Source organism: Perca flavescens, chromosome 15 (assembly GCF_004354835.1).
Source record: "Perca flavescens isolate YP-PL-M2 chromosome 15, PFLA_1.0, whole genome shotgun sequence".
NCBI lineage: Eukaryota > Metazoa > Chordata > Actinopteri > Perciformes > Percidae > Perca > Perca flavescens.
Genome location: NC_041345.1, coordinates 8,223,494 through 8,241,633, shown reverse-complemented (window position 1 = coordinate 8,241,633; position 18,140 = coordinate 8,223,494). Strand labels below are relative to the sequence as shown.

The 18,140-nt window shown below is 42.0% G+C and overlaps 2 protein-coding genes across 3 annotated transcripts in view; one reads left to right on the top strand and one right to left on the bottom strand.

Moving 5' to 3' along the window:
* The window catches only part of mapk8ip3 (mitogen-activated protein kinase 8 interacting protein 3), a 29,979-nt gene extending 17,564 nt beyond the window's left edge, over positions 1–12,415 (top strand). The window contains 22 exon segments of the mRNA XM_028598951.1: positions 991–1,048; positions 1,339–1,490; positions 2,017–2,073; positions 2,177–2,347; positions 3,118–3,244; positions 3,927–3,977; positions 4,424–4,513; positions 4,799–4,954; positions 5,252–5,411; positions 5,738–5,938; positions 6,039–6,208; positions 6,210–6,238; positions 6,393–6,512; positions 6,817–6,897; positions 7,021–7,088; positions 7,602–7,750; positions 7,855–8,026; positions 8,190–8,303; positions 8,983–9,021; positions 9,589–9,753; positions 10,363–10,509; positions 11,010–12,415. Coding sequence (XP_028454752.1) covers positions 991–1,048; positions 1,339–1,490; positions 2,017–2,073; positions 2,177–2,347; positions 3,118–3,244; positions 3,927–3,977; positions 4,424–4,513; positions 4,799–4,954; positions 5,252–5,411; positions 5,738–5,938; positions 6,039–6,208; positions 6,210–6,238; positions 6,393–6,512; positions 6,817–6,897; positions 7,021–7,088; positions 7,602–7,750; positions 7,855–8,026; positions 8,190–8,303; positions 8,983–9,021; positions 9,589–9,753; positions 10,363–10,509; positions 11,010–11,134 — 2,602 coding nt within the window. The 3' untranslated portion in view covers positions 11,135–12,415.
* Positions 12,416–12,505: 90 nt separating this feature from the next.
* nme3 (NME/NM23 nucleoside diphosphate kinase 3) lies at positions 12,506–17,822 on the bottom strand. Of its 2 annotated transcripts, none has more exons than XM_028599508.1 (5): positions 17,689–17,822; positions 16,281–16,411; positions 16,051–16,152; positions 15,654–15,766; positions 12,506–13,424 (listed from the first exon to the last, which is right to left on the bottom strand). In XM_028599508.1, exons 1-5 carry the CDS (start codon positions 17,756–17,758, stop codon positions 13,307–13,309), a joined length of 534 nt encoding a protein of 177 aa, XP_028455309.1. In that variant the 5' UTR covers positions 17,759–17,822; the 3' UTR covers positions 12,506–13,306. The 2 variants fall into 2 exon arrangements, with proteins under 2 accessions (XP_028455309.1, XP_028455310.1); XM_028599509.1 differs by lacking the exon at positions 17,689–17,822 and adding an exon at positions 16,512–17,673.
* Positions 17,823–18,140: the final 318 nt, after the last annotated feature.

The following is an 18,140-nucleotide window of genomic DNA, read 5'->3' as shown; positions in this document are numbered from 1 at the left end:
TTAGCTTTTTTAATAACATGACACGTTAACGGGGAAAAAATAATATATTCCTTCAAAATTGGTAATGGAATGAGAAATGCATTTGGAGAGGCTACATGCAGCTGTAAAAATGTCAAATGCAAGTTAAAATAGCAGTGCAGCAAGGCAATAACTTTTATCCCTCAACATAATGGCTTTAACTGTTGACCTGTAATCCAGACCTTAGCGACCCTACGTTACTAACCACATGAATGCATCCTGGCAAGAGACACAGAGGAAGAGTATCGTAACGCACCCAACGTATGAGAACCAGTGGACAAAATGTCTTAATACAGATGTCAGTTTTTCTGTGTTGTAGACAGAATCTTGTTCACTTCAAACTCCTGTAATTTCCTGTATTGATCATTCAGTAATCTGAGTACTGATTGTAGCAGGTGTAACTGCTGAGTGTACTCCTTAACTGAAAGTTTTATGGCCTCAGTTTCACTATTTTCTGGGGATACATTCATTTCGCTGTTCACCAGTTCAGATCATTTTCAATTTTTTCTTTATTCAGCCATGTTTACCTGTAGGTCAAATGTCTGTGTATTACATCTGAGCAAAAGATTTCATAGTATATACATATTTCAGAGTGGCAGCTTATTTGTGTTTATTTGAGGAAGTTGCTCACATTGTGATCCCACCTGGGCACAGTTCTGGAGGCTGAACAACACCCAATATATACACTTGGGGTCTACAAAGCCAGACAGTTTTGCGAGAGGATCAAACTACGTCTGAGTTCAAAATGACTTAAGAAGACATATATAACGAGGTTATGCTCGTTTCTGGTTAAATCTCTTGTGCCCACGGAAGCTCCAGAGGTCCCAAATTTCTCCCACTAATAGATCCTATCAGTGACTACCAGTCTCACTGGACTTGTGGCATCAACTCGTTCCCTGCATGTTCAGAAGATCACAAGCCAGAAGTAGAAATAACGTTTGTGTAATGCTTGTTTTTGCTTCTGGGCTCCAGGTTAAGAGCAGAGGCTCTCGGTGCGTCTCGGGACTCCAAGGATGAAGGAGGTGACGATGTGAGTAAATCTGTCTCTGTCCCCGTCTGCATTACTCATCCTATACATTGAATCAGTGTGCATGGAGATATCAGAGTCATTTTCTTTATCGCTAGTATAATGAGAATCTCACATCGTAGAAAAAAACAGTGCATAGCAGCAGCTTTAATTTGCTTCATTCAACTACAGATTTGTTGGTTGTTTGGTAACATGACATAAGTACTGTCAGTATACTGCATATCTCTGCCTGTAAATCTTTGTTTTCAGACCTTTTTTGATTATTAAATGGCACTATGCTCTCGTGTGCCCAGTTTTCATCACCCATGCAGGACGGCGACATGACAATGACGCAGCGCCGGCGGTTCACCCGGGTGGAGATGGCCCGCGTGCTGATGGAGAGGAATCAGTACAAAGAGAGACTGATGGAGCTGCAGGAGGCCGTACGGTGGACAGAGATGATCAGGTAGACGAAAGGAAGTTTTATTCATTTTTTGGGCATTTTTAGGCCTTTATTTGACAGGACAGCTGCCAACATGAAAGGGGAGAGAGAGAGATGGGGGAATGACATGCAGCAAAGGGCCACAGGTCGGAATCCAACCCGGGACTGCTGCGTCGAGGAGTAAACCTCTACATATGGGCGCCCGCTCTACCAACTGAGCTATCCGGGCGCCCGAAAGGTAGCTTTAAACTAGAGATGAAGGACTTGGATGGTAGGATTCAACTCAACATATTAAAATGTTTGTCTAATTCAAGGTGCCAGTTCAACTCAACCCTCAAATTTATGAGCTGAATTTTGTGTTTTTATACTAATGATCTTACAGAAAAGATATCTTTTAAAAAAAAAAAAAAAAAAATTTTTGACATTTAATGTTGCATTGAGTCACACATTTATTTAAAATGTTATTTCAGTGTCCTCATTTTTTGTCTCTGCCTGTTTAGCCGTACTTTTATTTCTTCTCCTTGGACTCACACCTCCGTTTCACCTTCAGGGCGTCCAGGGAAAGTCCTCAGATCCAAGAGAAAAAGAAGTCCACCATCTGGCAGTTGTGAGATTCTGCTTTTATTAAAGACATTTACAATTAGAAAAACCCTGAATAAATGTCTTGGCCAACATCAAAAGTAAAACCTCTTTCTCTTTCTATCCACCAGCTTTGCACGTCTCTTCAGCACATCGTCCAGCCCCCCGCCTGTCAAGCGGCCATACTACAGCGTCAACATCCACTACAAGTCGCCCTCGCCGGCTGGTTTCTCTCAGCGACGCAGCCACACCATGTGTCAGATCTCCACCTCCAACCGCACGCTGGAGTTCTTCCCCGAAGAGTGAGCCGCAACCAGCTACATACCGTCACTAAACCTACCTTCACTTCTCACTGAACCTCCATTTTTGATCTGCTTCTCACTCGCTTTGATCTAAACGCCTGGTTGCTTGCTCGCTTTGTGGCAGCTTGGAGAATAGAAAGCTTCCAGCATGGATCTAATGTGTGTTTAAATTAACACACTGCCGCCACATCCGATTCAGATAAATCTCTTCAGCCAATATTCTGTCCTATCTGAATCTTGGGTTATAACTCTAAAGCCTTTCTAGATTGCACAGCTGTTATTAAAAAGATGATTTGGAAAGATAATGTCCTTTTTAATGGTAGAAATTGTAAAGTTGCACATTGAACGTTTTAATTTTGAGTGATAATGAACATGACGTCCAACATGATTAAACATTTCTTATGCCTTCCTATTTTGAGTGTAAAGCGAGGATTGGATGGCAGCGTTTGAGAGTTTGTTCTCAAGTTGTATTTTGCTTTTAACCTCTCACACAGACACATAAATACGTCAGACACAAAGTTAGAACGTGCTGGCACGAATACTAAACATCAAGAATGTTTTCATAATTTTCAGTCTAGTGTCTTGAAACACATTGCGTTGTTCGAGCTAGAAAAAAAAGCTTAGATAAAAGATGTGCTGGTAACATCTGCTGTTGCTCTCTCTAGCTCTTGCTGCTGGCTGGCCTGGCTGCTAACGCTTCGCTTCTCTCTTTCCTCCCTCCCAACCTTTGCTTCTAGACTGGCCAGTAACGGTGTTGCATCTCTCCTCAGTGACTCAGCACTGTTGGCCCGCCGAGAGCAGCGGCGTGAACAGTACCGGCAGGTCCGTGAGCACATGCGCCGCGACGATGGCATCATGCAGGCCTGTGGCTGGAGCGTGCCGTCTCGCTTCAAACAGGTACACACAGACACACACAAGCCCAGCCTCCGTGGTCAGAGACCTCTCTGGGCCTCCTCGTACACAACAAAGACATAACTCAGCAGTTGTTTGACTAATTGGTATAAGTTACTGACAGGAAAGTTCTATGGCCTCAAATGAAGGTCAGTAAGATTTTAAGCTTGTAAAATGATGTCATTTGGCTGAAAATTAACACTTGTAAACCTGTGAGGAACTCTGCATGAGGAATTCAAGTTTGTTTGGAACGGGGAGGTCACACAAAAACATTTAAATATAAAATAAAAACTGTGTGAAATGCAGCGCTTAAATCTCCCACAATGTGGGTGACATTGAAGTTACACATGCAAACACTGTTTGTCCCTGGTTTTACACTAGAAAGCAGAGACAAAATCTTTTTTTTTTAACATATTTATCAACAAATTTCTCATCCTGTTAGGTATTGGTATCAATTCGTTGTTGGTTTTGGTCTTTTTATGGGATTTAATGACAATAACAAAATAACAACACCTGTAAGAATAGTAGAACACTCTCAGTCGTCTTCACTTTGGTTTCAAGCATAAACATGATTTCATAGCATGGAAGTGTACTTTAAACTGGCCGGCAGACCTTGTGCAGCTGGAAGGCCAATGGGAAGAGTTTTGGTAGGCAGGCGGCTCTAACTCTAACTCTGGTCTCCCCACAGACAGGAGGTCAGCCGGACAGCGCTCAGGACAGCCCGCTGAAGAGAACACAGGCAAGTGAGACTGACAGGAGTGCCAGCATGCACCTTTAGGGCTGTTCCTCCCTTTAACCTTCCTGAAGACATATCCAGATAATCAGGAGAGTATTTTCTGTACTTTTTAAACTGAAGACACTGTCAGCTCCATGTGCATTTTTTTATAGATAAAGGAACAACACTGTACAACTAAGTACAACTTTGCTATGCAATGCAACTCTGGAAAAGCATGAAATAACACACACACACACACACACAGAGTACACAAACACATACCTTATGACTGCATCTCTCTGATAAACTGTCTTTTTTTCTCTGCAAATGTTGCAACCTTTCTAAAGATTTAACCTATGTCTGCCTCAACCATAGCTGTTGTTATCACTCACAATACTTACTTTTGCTTTGCCCTTAGTGTTCTTCCTTGATTGATTTTCTCCTGACCTCTCATCACATCCTGCTTTTAGCCCACAAACGAGAAGGAGGACAACCGCATGAAGAATGTTCCCGTCCCGGTGTACTGTCGTCCTCTGGTAGAGAAGGACCCCAACAGGAAGGTGAGGAGTTCAGGGGGACATCAGGGGCATCAGTTTCTTTTGGTGGGGGGATATGAACCACCAGAACTGTACTCAAAAACTGTGTTTTACTTGTTAGTTCCCTTGAATGTTGGGTCCTCACTGGGCATAATGATTTATGTGCAGTTTGACGCTAAAACGTTTTCACATCCATCCGGGGAAAGTTTCTCTGCGCTAACCTTAAAATCTCAGTTCAACACAATCATAACTAGTGTGTGTGTGTGGGTGTGTGTATGTGCGTGTGTATGTGCGCGTGCATGCTTGAAGTTGTGGTGTGCAGCTGGAGTGGACCTGACAGGATGGAGGGCCAGCAACCAGGAGTCGGTACCAGCCAAAGCACCATCGGGCGGCAGCGATCCCCTGCACGCTGAGGAGAACGGACCTGGAAAGAAGAGCAGCCACAGCTCCCCAGAAAAGAGGAAGGTAGAGAACAATGATAGAAAATATTAATTTTATTACTACTAGACGGTAGTTCAAAGCTAATATTGGACGCTCAACTAGAAGTGAATCGCAGATGTGGAAAAAATAATATTCACATATTAGTAATAAGTTTAAAAAAACAAGTTTGCATGGGAGTATAAGGCATTAAACTACACAGAGAAATAAGAGGACACACACATGGACCACGTCTGTCCTTTTTCAGTTAGTCGTCATTGTGTTGTCTCCTCTCTCTCTCTTTCTCTCTCTCTTTCTCGCTCCTCCACTCGCCCCCGGTCCAAGGAGCTCCAGGAAACCGACACCATGAGCAGTCGAGTGTGGATCCTCACCAGCACCCACTCTGCCAGCAAGGTGGTCATCATCGACGCCAACCAGCCGGGCTCACTGGTCGACCAGTTCAACGTCTGCAACGCCCACGTGCTCTGCATCTCCAGCGTGCCAGGTGAGACGGAAAGTTTACATTACGTTTCTATACGTCTGGTATGTTGAAGGGCGAAACCTCTTTGTACTTTAAGTGTGTTGTTACTCAATTTTTTTTTCTAGAGAATTCTTTTTGAATAATACGATGTAAAAATGCAAATGGTCATCTCTTGTTTAGTATCGGATTGCAAATCAACAGATCTGTGTGACATTGTCATCAGATGTGTTGTTATTAATTCAGAAAACTTTTTCTGCTGAGCAATTTCCCCACAATGTGAAATGCAAACATGTTGTTATTGTGTGTACAAAAAGATAGATGTGTGTTAATATGTGTGTGTTTGTATCCAGCTGCCAGCGAGAGCGACTATCCAGCAGGAGAGATTGTGTTGGATCCAGGTGACAGCGGAGCAGGGGGGGGAGGCGAGGATGCTGGCGGCGTGGAGGGCATGTTGGCTGGTATCACTCTTGTCGGATGTGCCACCAACTGCAGTGTCGCCCGTAGCAACTGCTCCTCGCGCACTGATACGCCCATAATGGACAAAGGACAAGGTGGGCACATCCTCAATGCTCCTGCATCTTTTTTTTTTTTCTTCATCATTATGGAAAGCTGACCAGTTTGTCTATTTATGTTAATGGTGTTGTGCGGCAGCCCCTACTGCCCCCCCCCTGAATGGGAAGATTCACCCTGGCCAGTCAGCCGAGGAGGCCACGGAGGCCACCGAGGTTCCCGAGTCAACGGCCAGCCACGCAGGGCTGAGATCTGGACCTCCAGGACCGTTCACTGAGCACGTCTTCACCGACCCCCAGCCCCGTTTATCAGACGCCTCTGACAGGTAGGAGGCCAAAGTCGTTCCATATAAAGACCATCAGGAATGTCGTGAATACATGTATGTGTACATCTGATAACTGAGAACTATTTAATACACTAGATCCTGTACGGGCGAGATATGTTGTCCTTTTTGAACTGGTAAAGATAAGTGTGTTTTGTTGTCTGTCCACACAGAAGCGCCGGTCAATCCAAAGACGAAACGTCTCAGCCTCCAGAGTCAGAGGACGGAGGGGAAGAGACCAAGAACTACACCAGCGTGGCCCCCACTATGTGGCTCGGGGCCCAGAACGGCTGGTAAGTTGCTCAGCAGAACTACTCGCAACTTCTGCTGAAGCCACACAGTATCTTAAAAAAAAAAAAAAAAAAAAACACATATTACAATCATTTCTTTACCCTCATTTTTATTGTTATCGCTTAACTTTTGCAAGAAAGGATCAGTCACATGCTGGATAGGAAGATTCTTATTGGGTCTTTCCACCAAAAGAGTGCTTGTATCTTCCATCGAAAACGCACATATAAATATCATGACATGCTTCTTTTGAACTCTATATGCAGTTTGGTTTTGCTCTGGAGTATCTTGCCTCTGTTCTCCCTCAAGGCTCTACGTCCACTCAGCGGTTGGAAACTGGAAGAAGTGCCTCCACTCCATCAAACTCAAAGACTCTGTGCTCAGTCTGGTGTAAGTGGTGGCGACAGTTAAACTGTAATTGTAGGCAAATGTTGTGTAGTTTGGGATTTCAGAATCACAAGTCTTTATGTATTTCCGTGAATGCAGCAGTCTCCGTCTCCTCTCTAATTGCAGACACGTGAAAGGTCGTGTGCTGGTTGCCCTCGCTGACGGGACCCTCGCCATATTCCATAGATCAGAGGGTATTTGGGATTTTCTTTTTTTTTTATTTGTATTTTATTAGTGTTCAGAATCTCGCGTACACATATTTCAATTTTTTGAGATCAGATAAACAAACGGATATACAAATGAACCAACAAAAATAACACCATAATAACAAAACTATAAATAAAACGGGGAGACATCACTTTCAATATAATGAAGAAATACAGTCAGGCAATTCATTTGAGACATAGTTGTGTATTTGGAATTTTAAATATTTGATTTAGCAGAGCGCCCGTGCACCAAACTGCTAGTTGGTTCCAGGACCTAAGAAAAGCCCAATTCAGGCTGATATTGCCAAAACTCTGAAACAGGAAAACATGCATTTAACTTGTTTTTTAAAAGCTCTTATCGCTGCTTCATTGATCATAAAACATAGATGATAAAACACTAAGCTGTGAATGAATGCTTTCAGTGTTTTTTGTATAGACATGCATGCAACTAGGAACTGCTGTTAACTTTTGACAATTTAATAATAAAAAAAACAAAAACAGATGGCCAGTGGGATTTATCCAACTACCACCTAATGGACCTCGGACGGCCTCATCACTCCATCCGCTGCATGGCTGTAGTACATGATAAGGTTTGGTGCGGCTACAAGAACAAGATCCACGTCATCCAGCCCAAGAGCATGCAGATCGAGGTGAGTCATGAAACTACCGTTGCTTTATCCTCCTGAAAAATGAGTCCAACGATAGAACTGTAATAATGAGTTGATTTGCTCCACGTTCTTTCACCGCTCCCCAGAAGTCCTTCGACGCCCACCCTCGCAGGGAGAGTCAGGTGCGGCAGCTGGCGTGGATCGGTGATGGTGTGTGGGTGTCGATCCGGCTAGATTCGACCCTGCGTCTCTACCACGCGCACACACACCAGCACCTCCAGGACGTGGACATAGAGCCGTACGTCAGCAAGATGCTGGGTGAGATTACACGTCGGCTTGTTTTTAGAGAGAATCTACAGACACTTTGGCTTACTTCACTGCTAAATGTGAATGATGGTGCTTGAAGCCGGTTATGTTCTCACTGACATGCAGCCTGTTCAGTCTTAGGTCGTTCTCCACTGACTCTGGTTGTAATTCACAGGCACTGGCAAGCTGGGCTTCTCTTTTGTGCGAATCACAGCGCTTCTGATTGGTGGAAACCGTCTCTGGGTAGGAACTGGAAACGGCGTGATCATCTCCATCCCACTGACAGAGAGTGAGTTTCATCTATACAGCTTACAACAACTAAATGTGTGGTAAGGCAACAGTGCCTTCCTAATGATAGAATAAAAGGGCACTAAAACTACAACCACAAAAATGGAGGTTATTTCGTGCTACGATTTGTCTGTCTGGATGTTTACTTAGAAGAATCTCAAAAACTTGTCAACAGATTTATTTATATTTTGGTGTAGATCTGAATCCAGCTGCACTACCATTACCATTTTGGCTTAAAATCCCTAAACCATAAGGAGTTAAAGGACTCTCCCCCCTCCCCCTTAGTTCAAGACAAATTGCTAATTTTCTACTTTATAGATCTTTTATTTATTTTTTTAGATCTGAAATTCAGCTAATGGGGTGTACATGTCTTTCATACACTGCAGAAACTAACAGCAGCTTCATAATCAAATGTTAGCAAATTGCATCATTAGGTAGCCGTAACTGACCAAAAAAAACAAAACAAGAGGCTTTTCCTCACAAACTGCAATGCTGTTTACCGGTGTTCTTCTTTAGCGTGCGCCCTCTTCGCCCCATGAACTCCATCGTCTTTCTTTCCACCTTCTGTTTTCCTGCCTCCCCTCAGTGGTTTCCATTCTTTCACAGACAGTCTTAGTTATAACCGTTACTGTCCTCTTTCTCCTCCGCTCTCCTCCCCCCTCCTCTCCCCCCTCCTGTAGCGGTGGTCCTTCACCGGGGACAGCTCCTTGGTTTGAGGGGTAAGTGGGAGCCCTCCCTCCCGCTGTTGTGATCTTTTCTTGCCCGCCTTCGCCCGGTCAAACCTTCATGTCCCCTGAAACAGTGTCATGTCTGCAGACTAAAGCTACCTGTTTCTTTATGCTAAGTTAAGATATGAACTCCATTGCATATTAGGCACTCCATTAGTCCTCTTTTATCTGTTAACATTTAGCAGGTGAAGGTCACCAAAAGTATTGTGTGCTCTGTATGATTTTAACTTCTTACTGTATATCGGAGCAGTGCTTTTACTCATTGGTTGCTTTGCATGTTATTCATCATTGTGCTTTACTGCATCAATGACTAAAAGAGGATGGTGTGTACCAGATCCATTGCATGCAAGGGATGTGTTTTAACAGTTTCAAATTGTTTTTGTTAGTTGTTTTTTTTTTAATTCTAAAATCATTTCTCAATTTCAGTTGATCCGTGGATATATGTGGATTTTGTGGGTGTTTTTTTTGCCACCTGTCTCATGCTGCCTACCACATATGATTTGCTAGTAAACACTCCTCGTTGGTTAGTTTCTCACTCCTAGCTTCTTCATCCCTCAGCCAATAAGGTGTCTCCCACATCGTCCGGCGGAGTGATCCACGTGTACGGTGACGATGGCTCTGAGAAGAGCACCGGCAGCTTTATCCCCTACTGCTCCATGGCACAAGCCCAGCTCTGTTTCCATGGACACCGCGATGCTGTCAAGTTCTTTGTCTCTGTACCCGGTAAGTAACCTGACTCCGCCAGATGGATCGCTTCGCATTTGCTCGGCATATCCATCTGGGAACTTTCCGTTGGAGAACTTTTGGGAAGGGGCGAAAATACTGGTTAGCTGATTGGATAAACCATCTGCCTATCACCACCTATGTTGGTGGTAGACGGGCCAAATCAACCCAAATCAAATCAATTTCCTCCGAGAAAATCCTCGCTCTTCTTTCAATGAAGGAATACTTTCTAATTCGGATTAAACCTGCGCGATAGTTACGCTCCTCTCATCCGCGGAAGCTGCCATGTTGTTTGAACAGTCGCTTCTCGTTGCGTCACACCTAAACCCGCCTCAAAACCAACGCTGATTGGTCGGTAGTTTGGCGAACTGCTCCAAATTTTCTCAATCTCAAGATGCCAGACTGATCTGCGAGTGGAAAACTGCCAGATCAGGACGATCACGAGGCTACCCGGTAAGCACAAAGCCCGTCTGTTTCTGTTATTCTTTATCCTGTTTTTGTTTTCCTCCCGTGTGTGTGTGTGTGTGTGTGTGTGTGTGTGTGTGTGTGTGTGTGTGTGTGTGTGTGTGTGTGTGTGTGTGTGTGTGTGTGTGTGTGTGTGTGTGTCAGGCAACGTTCTGGCCACCCTAAACGGCAGTGTGCTGGACAGTCCATCGGAGGGTCAGGGGTCAGCAGCGCCCCAAGAGACGGAGGCCCAGAGTGTTCACAACGTGCTGGTGCTGAGCGGAGGAGAGGGCTACATCGATTTTCGTATAGGTGAGAAGTCACACCTGACGACACACACGCTGTGTTATAGCTGTGTGACGCAGCAAACCGCTGAGCTATGAGAAGAAAAGTACTTGAATTATGTTGCTGCATGTTGATATTTTGCCAATAACGTCTTTTTTTAAAAGGGGTCCTTTAAGGGGCACGGGCTATAAATTGAATAAATGTATCTTTTGCAAAACAAAATGAAGGGGCACAATTTTGAAAAAAATTATATACTTTCCACACTTCATTTGTATGTTTGTAATTATTTTTTATTCATAGCACATTATTGGTGCGACTGTTTTGAGTGTTACTGTCCTCCAGTGGTCACCATGACACTACAACACTACATAATGTGCAGTTCTCCACGGTGACCACTGGAGGGCAGCGATTTGAAATACACTATTTAGAAAATACAGAAATAAGACACTCGACTATAACAAAAAGGTATTAAAATAAAGTTTAGCATTTGTTCATCGTGGATTTACAGCTTCCTGTTTTTCCTTTAGGAGATGGAGAGGACGATGAAACCGAGGAAGGAGACAGTGGCGGAGCTTCGCAGATAAAACCTGCTTTGTGTAAAGCAGAGCGAAGCCACATCATCGTCTGGCAGGTGTCCTACATACCTGAGTGACACCCGGATTTGCTTTAACACCCAAACCCCACTCACCTCCTCAAAGGAATCTCCTCTTGTCCCCAAAAAGCTTCCAGCCACTCCAAACCTTGTAATTATCCCTGGTCATGTACAAGTTCCCCCCCTTGGCTCTAAAATGACCCTCCAAGCCATGTATCGTCCCTTGTAACTATTCTATCCCCTCCTGCCCCCGTCACCTTGTAACTTTAATGCCTTGTAATTACCTCCTCTGATATAGTAATCTGCCTGCCATCCTGTTTCTGTCCCACCCAGGGCATTGTAACTATCTTCATGAGCCTTGTAACCCAGCCTCATAACTACCTCCCTCCTCTGTATCAATCTTATATTCACCCTGCAAGCACACTGTATCTCCTCCTATATTTATCTCAATTGTCCTGCATCTGCCCCAGTCTACTCCTTCTCTTCCTCAACTTAGTTTGTCATCTGTGAAGCCTACACCTTATCTTAAAGCAAAGCTCAGAGCCCCAAAATTGCATCAAATTGTACTAATAACAAAAAAAAAACAAGTACAGAAATGTGGATGACCCCGACTTTTCACCAGAAAATTGCTCAGATTTTTTTCCTGAACAGCCAATCAGCAATCCATAATAACCATAAATGCTATTATGTTTAAACTGAGTTAATGGATGCAGGTGTCAGGTGTTTACGGATCGACAGTCTTTGACAGTGTGTGGGAGTGAAAACAAATTCTTGTTTTGGCTTTAAGATTGTAGTGGATGGCAAATGAGTTTGGGTCACATTTTACGACAACGAGGAACAAATTGGAAACTGAAAAGTACAATGAATTCAGCACTAAAGTCTGGGCTTTTTTTTGGGCTGTTACCCAAAATATTTTGCATCCAATTTTGCAGTCACGTCTATTTAGAGTCTTGATTAACGACCTTGCTCATTTTCTACCCTAAAATGGTAAAAAGAGGATATAATGGCAATGTGCGAGAACAGACCCAAAGTGATAGGAAATATCTAATGCCTGATGTAAATTAAAGAGTCGTGTGAACAAGATTATTAAACCAGATGAAGGGTTTGTGTTGAAAGTGTCAAGGGTTCAGTCCGAGACTTATTCCTCTCATCTGACTGGCTGTTGATCAGGCGGTTTGTTGTAAAGCAGGTGAACAGTGATGTGTTGTCATTATGTGTACAGGGATTATTGTAAATCCCCAGACACACTGAAGCCCATCCTCTTTGTTCAGTATGGAAATTCATGCATTGATCTCTATCTGTGTGAATTAAATATTAAACATATTTGTGTGCTGAAAAAAGGTACAGTGTCTGTGTTTCTTACTTTACCAAACAAACATAATAACTGACTAAACATTTAAAAAAAATGATTTCCTGATAAGATATATTTTATTTGTTTTTAGACAATTCCAAAACAATTCATACAGCATCATAGGACAAAAGCAGCTATTGGAGAAATTAAAAGTTTTATAGAACTAAATATACTAGCGCATTTATTTCAGTGCAGTATCTTTAATTTGGAAACTAAGCCTGACAAATTACAAAATAAGAGCTCATCGAAAGCTGTTAAGCGTCTTATTTTTGAAACTTGTCCCAAGTAATGTGACAATCCGTTTTACACCCTTACATACATAAAGGTACAGGAAACTGGAAAAAAAAAAAAAAAAACATGTTTGTAGAAAGGCAATAATTGTGTTAATTGCTCCCATTTTCATGAGTTTTCAATGCAAGTACTACTACAGGAGAAACATGTATATTTTAGAAATCAACCTTTAGGGTGGATTTAAATGCAGCTATTCACTTGCCATTCCCTGATGTGTTAACCCCCGATAAACAGGAATCAAAACCTTTTATTGCTCCACATTCCAAGCTTATTGCTTAAAAACTATAAACACGAGCTAGCGTCTGGACTAACGGGAAGACGACAATGAAAACTGTAACGGAAGCAGACACTGTCATGTTAACAAGTATTGCTCGCTTAGTGCATGATTGCTTTGTAATGTAATTTCACCTCAGAAATGTAGTTCAGATAGATACAAAATAAATGTTATGAAAAGAAAGGACATCCCATGTGGCTACAAGCTACTAAAGCCCCAAAAGATATGTATCTGAGGTATGATGTGATCCATCTTGTAATGATAGCAATATAAACACTGGTTTACCTACAGGAGTACACACAGCACACGTAGACCGTCAGTTGTAGATCCAGTGGCTGCTGTTGTCCTCCCAGCAGTGAAGCTCGTTCTGTCGAAACCACAGAGAGATTTCCTTCTGGGCGCTCTCCACAGAGTCACTGCCGTGGATCACGTTCCTGCAACGCACAACCAAAACACAGACAACCTCAGGACATTCAGACACAGACCCCATTCAGCTTCTTTTTTTTTTTTTTTTTTTTAAAACCAGGGATGAAAAAAAATCTGTAGATACTACCTGAAAAAGAATAGCAACTGTTTGTAACACCTGGATCAGGTGATGAGTCATCAGATATATTTAAACACAACCTGTCAGCCGTCAGTGACAGGTTTATCACAATCATGTGAGCTTTCTACATTCACACAATCCTTCAAAATGTTGGCAATTTAGAAGCATTAATGAAAAGGTTATTGAGGGTAGAGGCAACTACACCACCAGGGAAATTAAAGACGTGTTGGTCTATTTGCAACCTAGGTCGACCCCTGATGTAATAACACTCAAAACAAATTGGATAAATGTGGCATCGATAATGTTGTTTGTGTTTTTATTTGTTCTTTTATATGGAAGATTTTAGAAATCTTTCCGGAGATTTCATGCAATTGGATAAATATAATAAAGGGTAACCACAAATGGAAGAAAAAAAATGACAGAGGGCAGCAGAGAAAGGGAAGGTAATGATTTATACCTTAAAATACTTGCACCAAATTCCATAAAAATAGCTTGGTTTTAAAAGGCTCTGCACGCCCATGTTAAACCCACAAAGGTCATTTTAATTAATTGGCTTCTTCTCAAGACTGTTTGGGCGTGTACAGACTGTGCATCATTGACATTCCCTCACTGTGCTGTTAGGTTTGCTGCACCAGTTTGAGCAGGACAAATGACAACTGTATCATTCTTATAGGCCTTATTTACAGCAGACATTCATAGTAGGAAAAGCACAGGTGTAAATAATAAAATGTACCAGAAAATACATTTCCTGCAGAAAATGGGTGTGAATGCTGAAAGGCTGAATTGCTAAAATGGATTGCTATCTTAACTGCATAAGAAGGTGGTGAAGTAGTGAGAAAGTCATAAAAAAGTCATAGTATGTCAAAAAAAGTGATAAAAAGGTCAGTATTGTATGTTGAAAGAAATAAAAAAAAAGCCATAGTATATAGTCGAAAGAACTGAAACACACAACCTTCAGTCTTCTAAGCATTCTCCTATCACCCTGAGTCATGTCGAAAAACTCATGAAAAGGTCATAGTACAGGTGTGGCTGGTTAGCTCGGTTGGTAGAGCAAGCGCACAAGTATAGAGCTTTATTCCTTGACACAGGAGGTCCAGGGTTCGAGTCCGCCTGTGACAGTTTCCAGTTTCCTGCACGTCTTCCATTTCATGTCTGAGCTGTCCTATACGTTAAAGGCGGAAATGCCAGAAAAAATAACATAAAAGCATGTTGAAAATGTTTCGTAGTATGTTGAAAAACAGGCATGTCTGAAAAAAAAAGTCATAAAATAGTATGTTGAAAAAAAAATTATAAAAGTCCTAGTATTGCATATCGGAAAAAAGGCATAGTATGTTGAAAAACTGAACAAAAAAAAAGGTCATAGTATTGTATATAAAAAAAGTCATAGTATAGTATATAAATAGTATAGTATGTCAAAGAAAGTCTGAAAGAACATTCAAACACCACACAAAAACTCTAAGTCACACAATACAGACTCCATTATAAGCACAGAAAAGGCCTGAATGAAGCACTTAACTTAAACAGCGATAACACAAAAACTGTAAAAGATATCAAAAAGCTAAATCAATATCTAAATTTTATTAAAGTTTTAATGATTGTGAATCGCTCGGTCAAAGTATGTGGAGTAGCATTTCAAAGAGGAAGAAGCCTGAACAGGATTTGAAGATTGTTCCATTGACTTCAATGTAAAACTTTTTTTTTTAAATTGATACTTTCAAAATAAATAAATAAATAAAAAAGGCCTAATATTTAAAACATTATAAATAGCAGTAGAAAAGTTGAATAGTTGCCATCATGTCCTTAAGGAGCGTAACATTTTGATATTTGAATGTTTTTTGTAGCTGAATGTATGCAGAAGTAAGAGGCGACCTAAGAAAGTTGAAGAATAACGAATCGGATAACAATACTGTGAACGCTGCTGAATCAGCATTCACACAATGATGCCGGAGTTTTATTCCGGGGACTGATATTGTCCATGCTGGAATACTCCCCACTCCCTAATGGGACACATGAATCGACAGAGCAACCTGTGCTTTTCATACTATGGCAAGTCAAAACGTCTGCTGCCTGCTGCTGTTCTCACTCACATTTTCCTTCAGAGGAGGAGAACCGATCTTACCTGCCCACTTCTACACAGTAATCTCCTCGGATGGTTCCAGGCAGCGAGTCAGCAGGATTGGTCTCTCCCAACATCTTGCGTGCGGTCTTGACCACGTCCAAACCCTCCCACACCTGAACACAGAAATGTACGTGACTAGAGCATGCAGAACAAGCACAAACATCAAATGACGTATGGAAACTGATGAGACAAAAACTAAAAATGACTACTGATTTTGCATACAAATGGCTCAAAACGAGTCTTTGTATCTAGAGAAGCATAAAACACAACACAGTTTCTACTCAACAGCAGCTTTTTTTCCTGTTGTATCAGGAGAGTAAACTATGACCTATTATGTGAGATAAAAACTAATACTTTAGTATCCTGTGTACACCTAAACAGTATGTGGGAGACTCACCATTGCTACGATTGGTCCAGAGCTCATGTAGCTTATCAGTCCCTGAAAGAAAGGCTTACTCCTCAGTTCCCAGTAGTGTTCCCTCAGAAGATCCTCTGATGCCTGACACACAAGACATACACATTCAATTAAAATGTAAAAAAAAAAAAATATCATTCATTTATTATATTAGCCTTGGTAAATTACTTGAAAACAAAAAGTCCCAGCGGAGAATAAAAGGCATAAAATACCTGCACAAGTTTGAGGCCCACCAGTTTGAAACCTCTCTTTTCAAAGCGATGCACGATTTCTCCCACCAGCTTCCGCTGCACGCCATCTGGTTTTACAGCAATGAAGGTGCGTTCATTTACACCGGTCCAGCCTAGGATCAGAAATAACACACAGCAAAAATGAAGGTAAAAACCAACAAGTGTTTAAAGTGAACAATGACGGACACTACACACAACCTAGTTTGCATGCACCTTGGAATAGACAGGAGGAGGCAGCTTCATTCATGCATGAGACAAATGGTCGATGACAACTCAGACATTAGTGACAGCTGTGAAGGCATTTATGTATATGGTATAACGGTGTCTAATCCGTGTTAAAAGACAGACACTCTACATTTATTAGGTTATATTTTAGACCTATATTTTAACTTGCATGTCTTCTTAGATTCACATTGTTTTACTAGTGGTTTTCATTCTTTTTTTATACAAATTTAATTAGCATTGTTGGAGCGAGTCTGAAACCCAAGATTACCATTGACAACGACTGCTTCAGTAAAGACATCAGAACTTGAAGTCAGTCAACAATCCACCCATAGTGCACACACGTTTGAACGTAATAACCAAACGTCTGTCATTTGTTAGTTTTACGAGCCACTGTAGGATCCACAAATATCATTTTCAGGTGTTCACTAGTAACGTTATAGTCCCCTCACCGTGCTTGTGTAACTTCAGATGATAAATACAAGCACGGGAGACGCCTGAACCCTGCATTTTGACAACCTCTGAGCCACAGCAAGGTTAAATCTCAATGATTTTGGCATACGGTGGATCTCACCAGATTCTTTAATCCGTGCATGTTTAAAAACCAAACCTTCAAGTTCATGTATTTCTCTCTGTGACCTTTTTCTCGGCCCCATAGCTGACCTCTTGCAACAGCCAGCTCTTACAGGCTCCAAATGAATGCCAGCGGCACCAATGACAGCACTGACAGCACACACACACACAATTAATAGGATGGTGAATCAACTTATTTTACAGTGAGGAGAGGAGGGCACATGGACTAACGTTAACGTGACGATGCTGGTAGTTGGACAAAGTAGCCGCTATGAGAATAGATTAGTAAACTAGCTGTAGTTTTACCCAAACGGTTAATATGCACACTTTAAAGCCGAGCAGCTCTACATTGCCTCTGTTTAATAGACAATGACTAACAAAAGCTCTGTTAAAAATTATTGAAGGTTTCATGACACCACTGCTTCACCAGTTAACTCCGCTGCTTCAGGTAGCTAGCCGAGGCGTCTGTCGCGATGAGGTAAAGTTAGCATCTCCTGCTCACACATGGTGGAAACTGTGAGCATATTATCCGGTGTGAAAGTCAAACGGAATGGCATTGGACGATACATGGCGTTTAAACTGACATAGCACCAACCTGGCTGAAATAAGTAAGAAAATATAGACAAAAACAGGCAAATCATTGTCGCCGGTAGACGGAGGACCATTAGGACACTTGAAGAAGGGAGTAATGGGACGTACGGACGCGCGCACGTTACTTTTTAGCCTAGCCTTCCCCAAAGCGCGGGCACGTTGTGTGCCCGAGGCTCACGAGCATTTATACTACAGCCACGCTCACTAAGAGCAAATTTGATGCAAATCCGTGAAAGACCATTTTCGCCCGAATGTTATCAATTAATCAATCAATCAACCAATCAATTTATTTGTCACGTTAAATCATAAAAAAAAAAGTGTTAGGCAGGATGGTTGTATGAGGATTAAAACACTGGAATAATCAAGTAACACCATCTCTATTAAATGTAGGTTGAATAACATCAAACGGTGGTGTTTTGCTGGTGTGAAGCTATTGCATATGAAGCGTCTTTATTT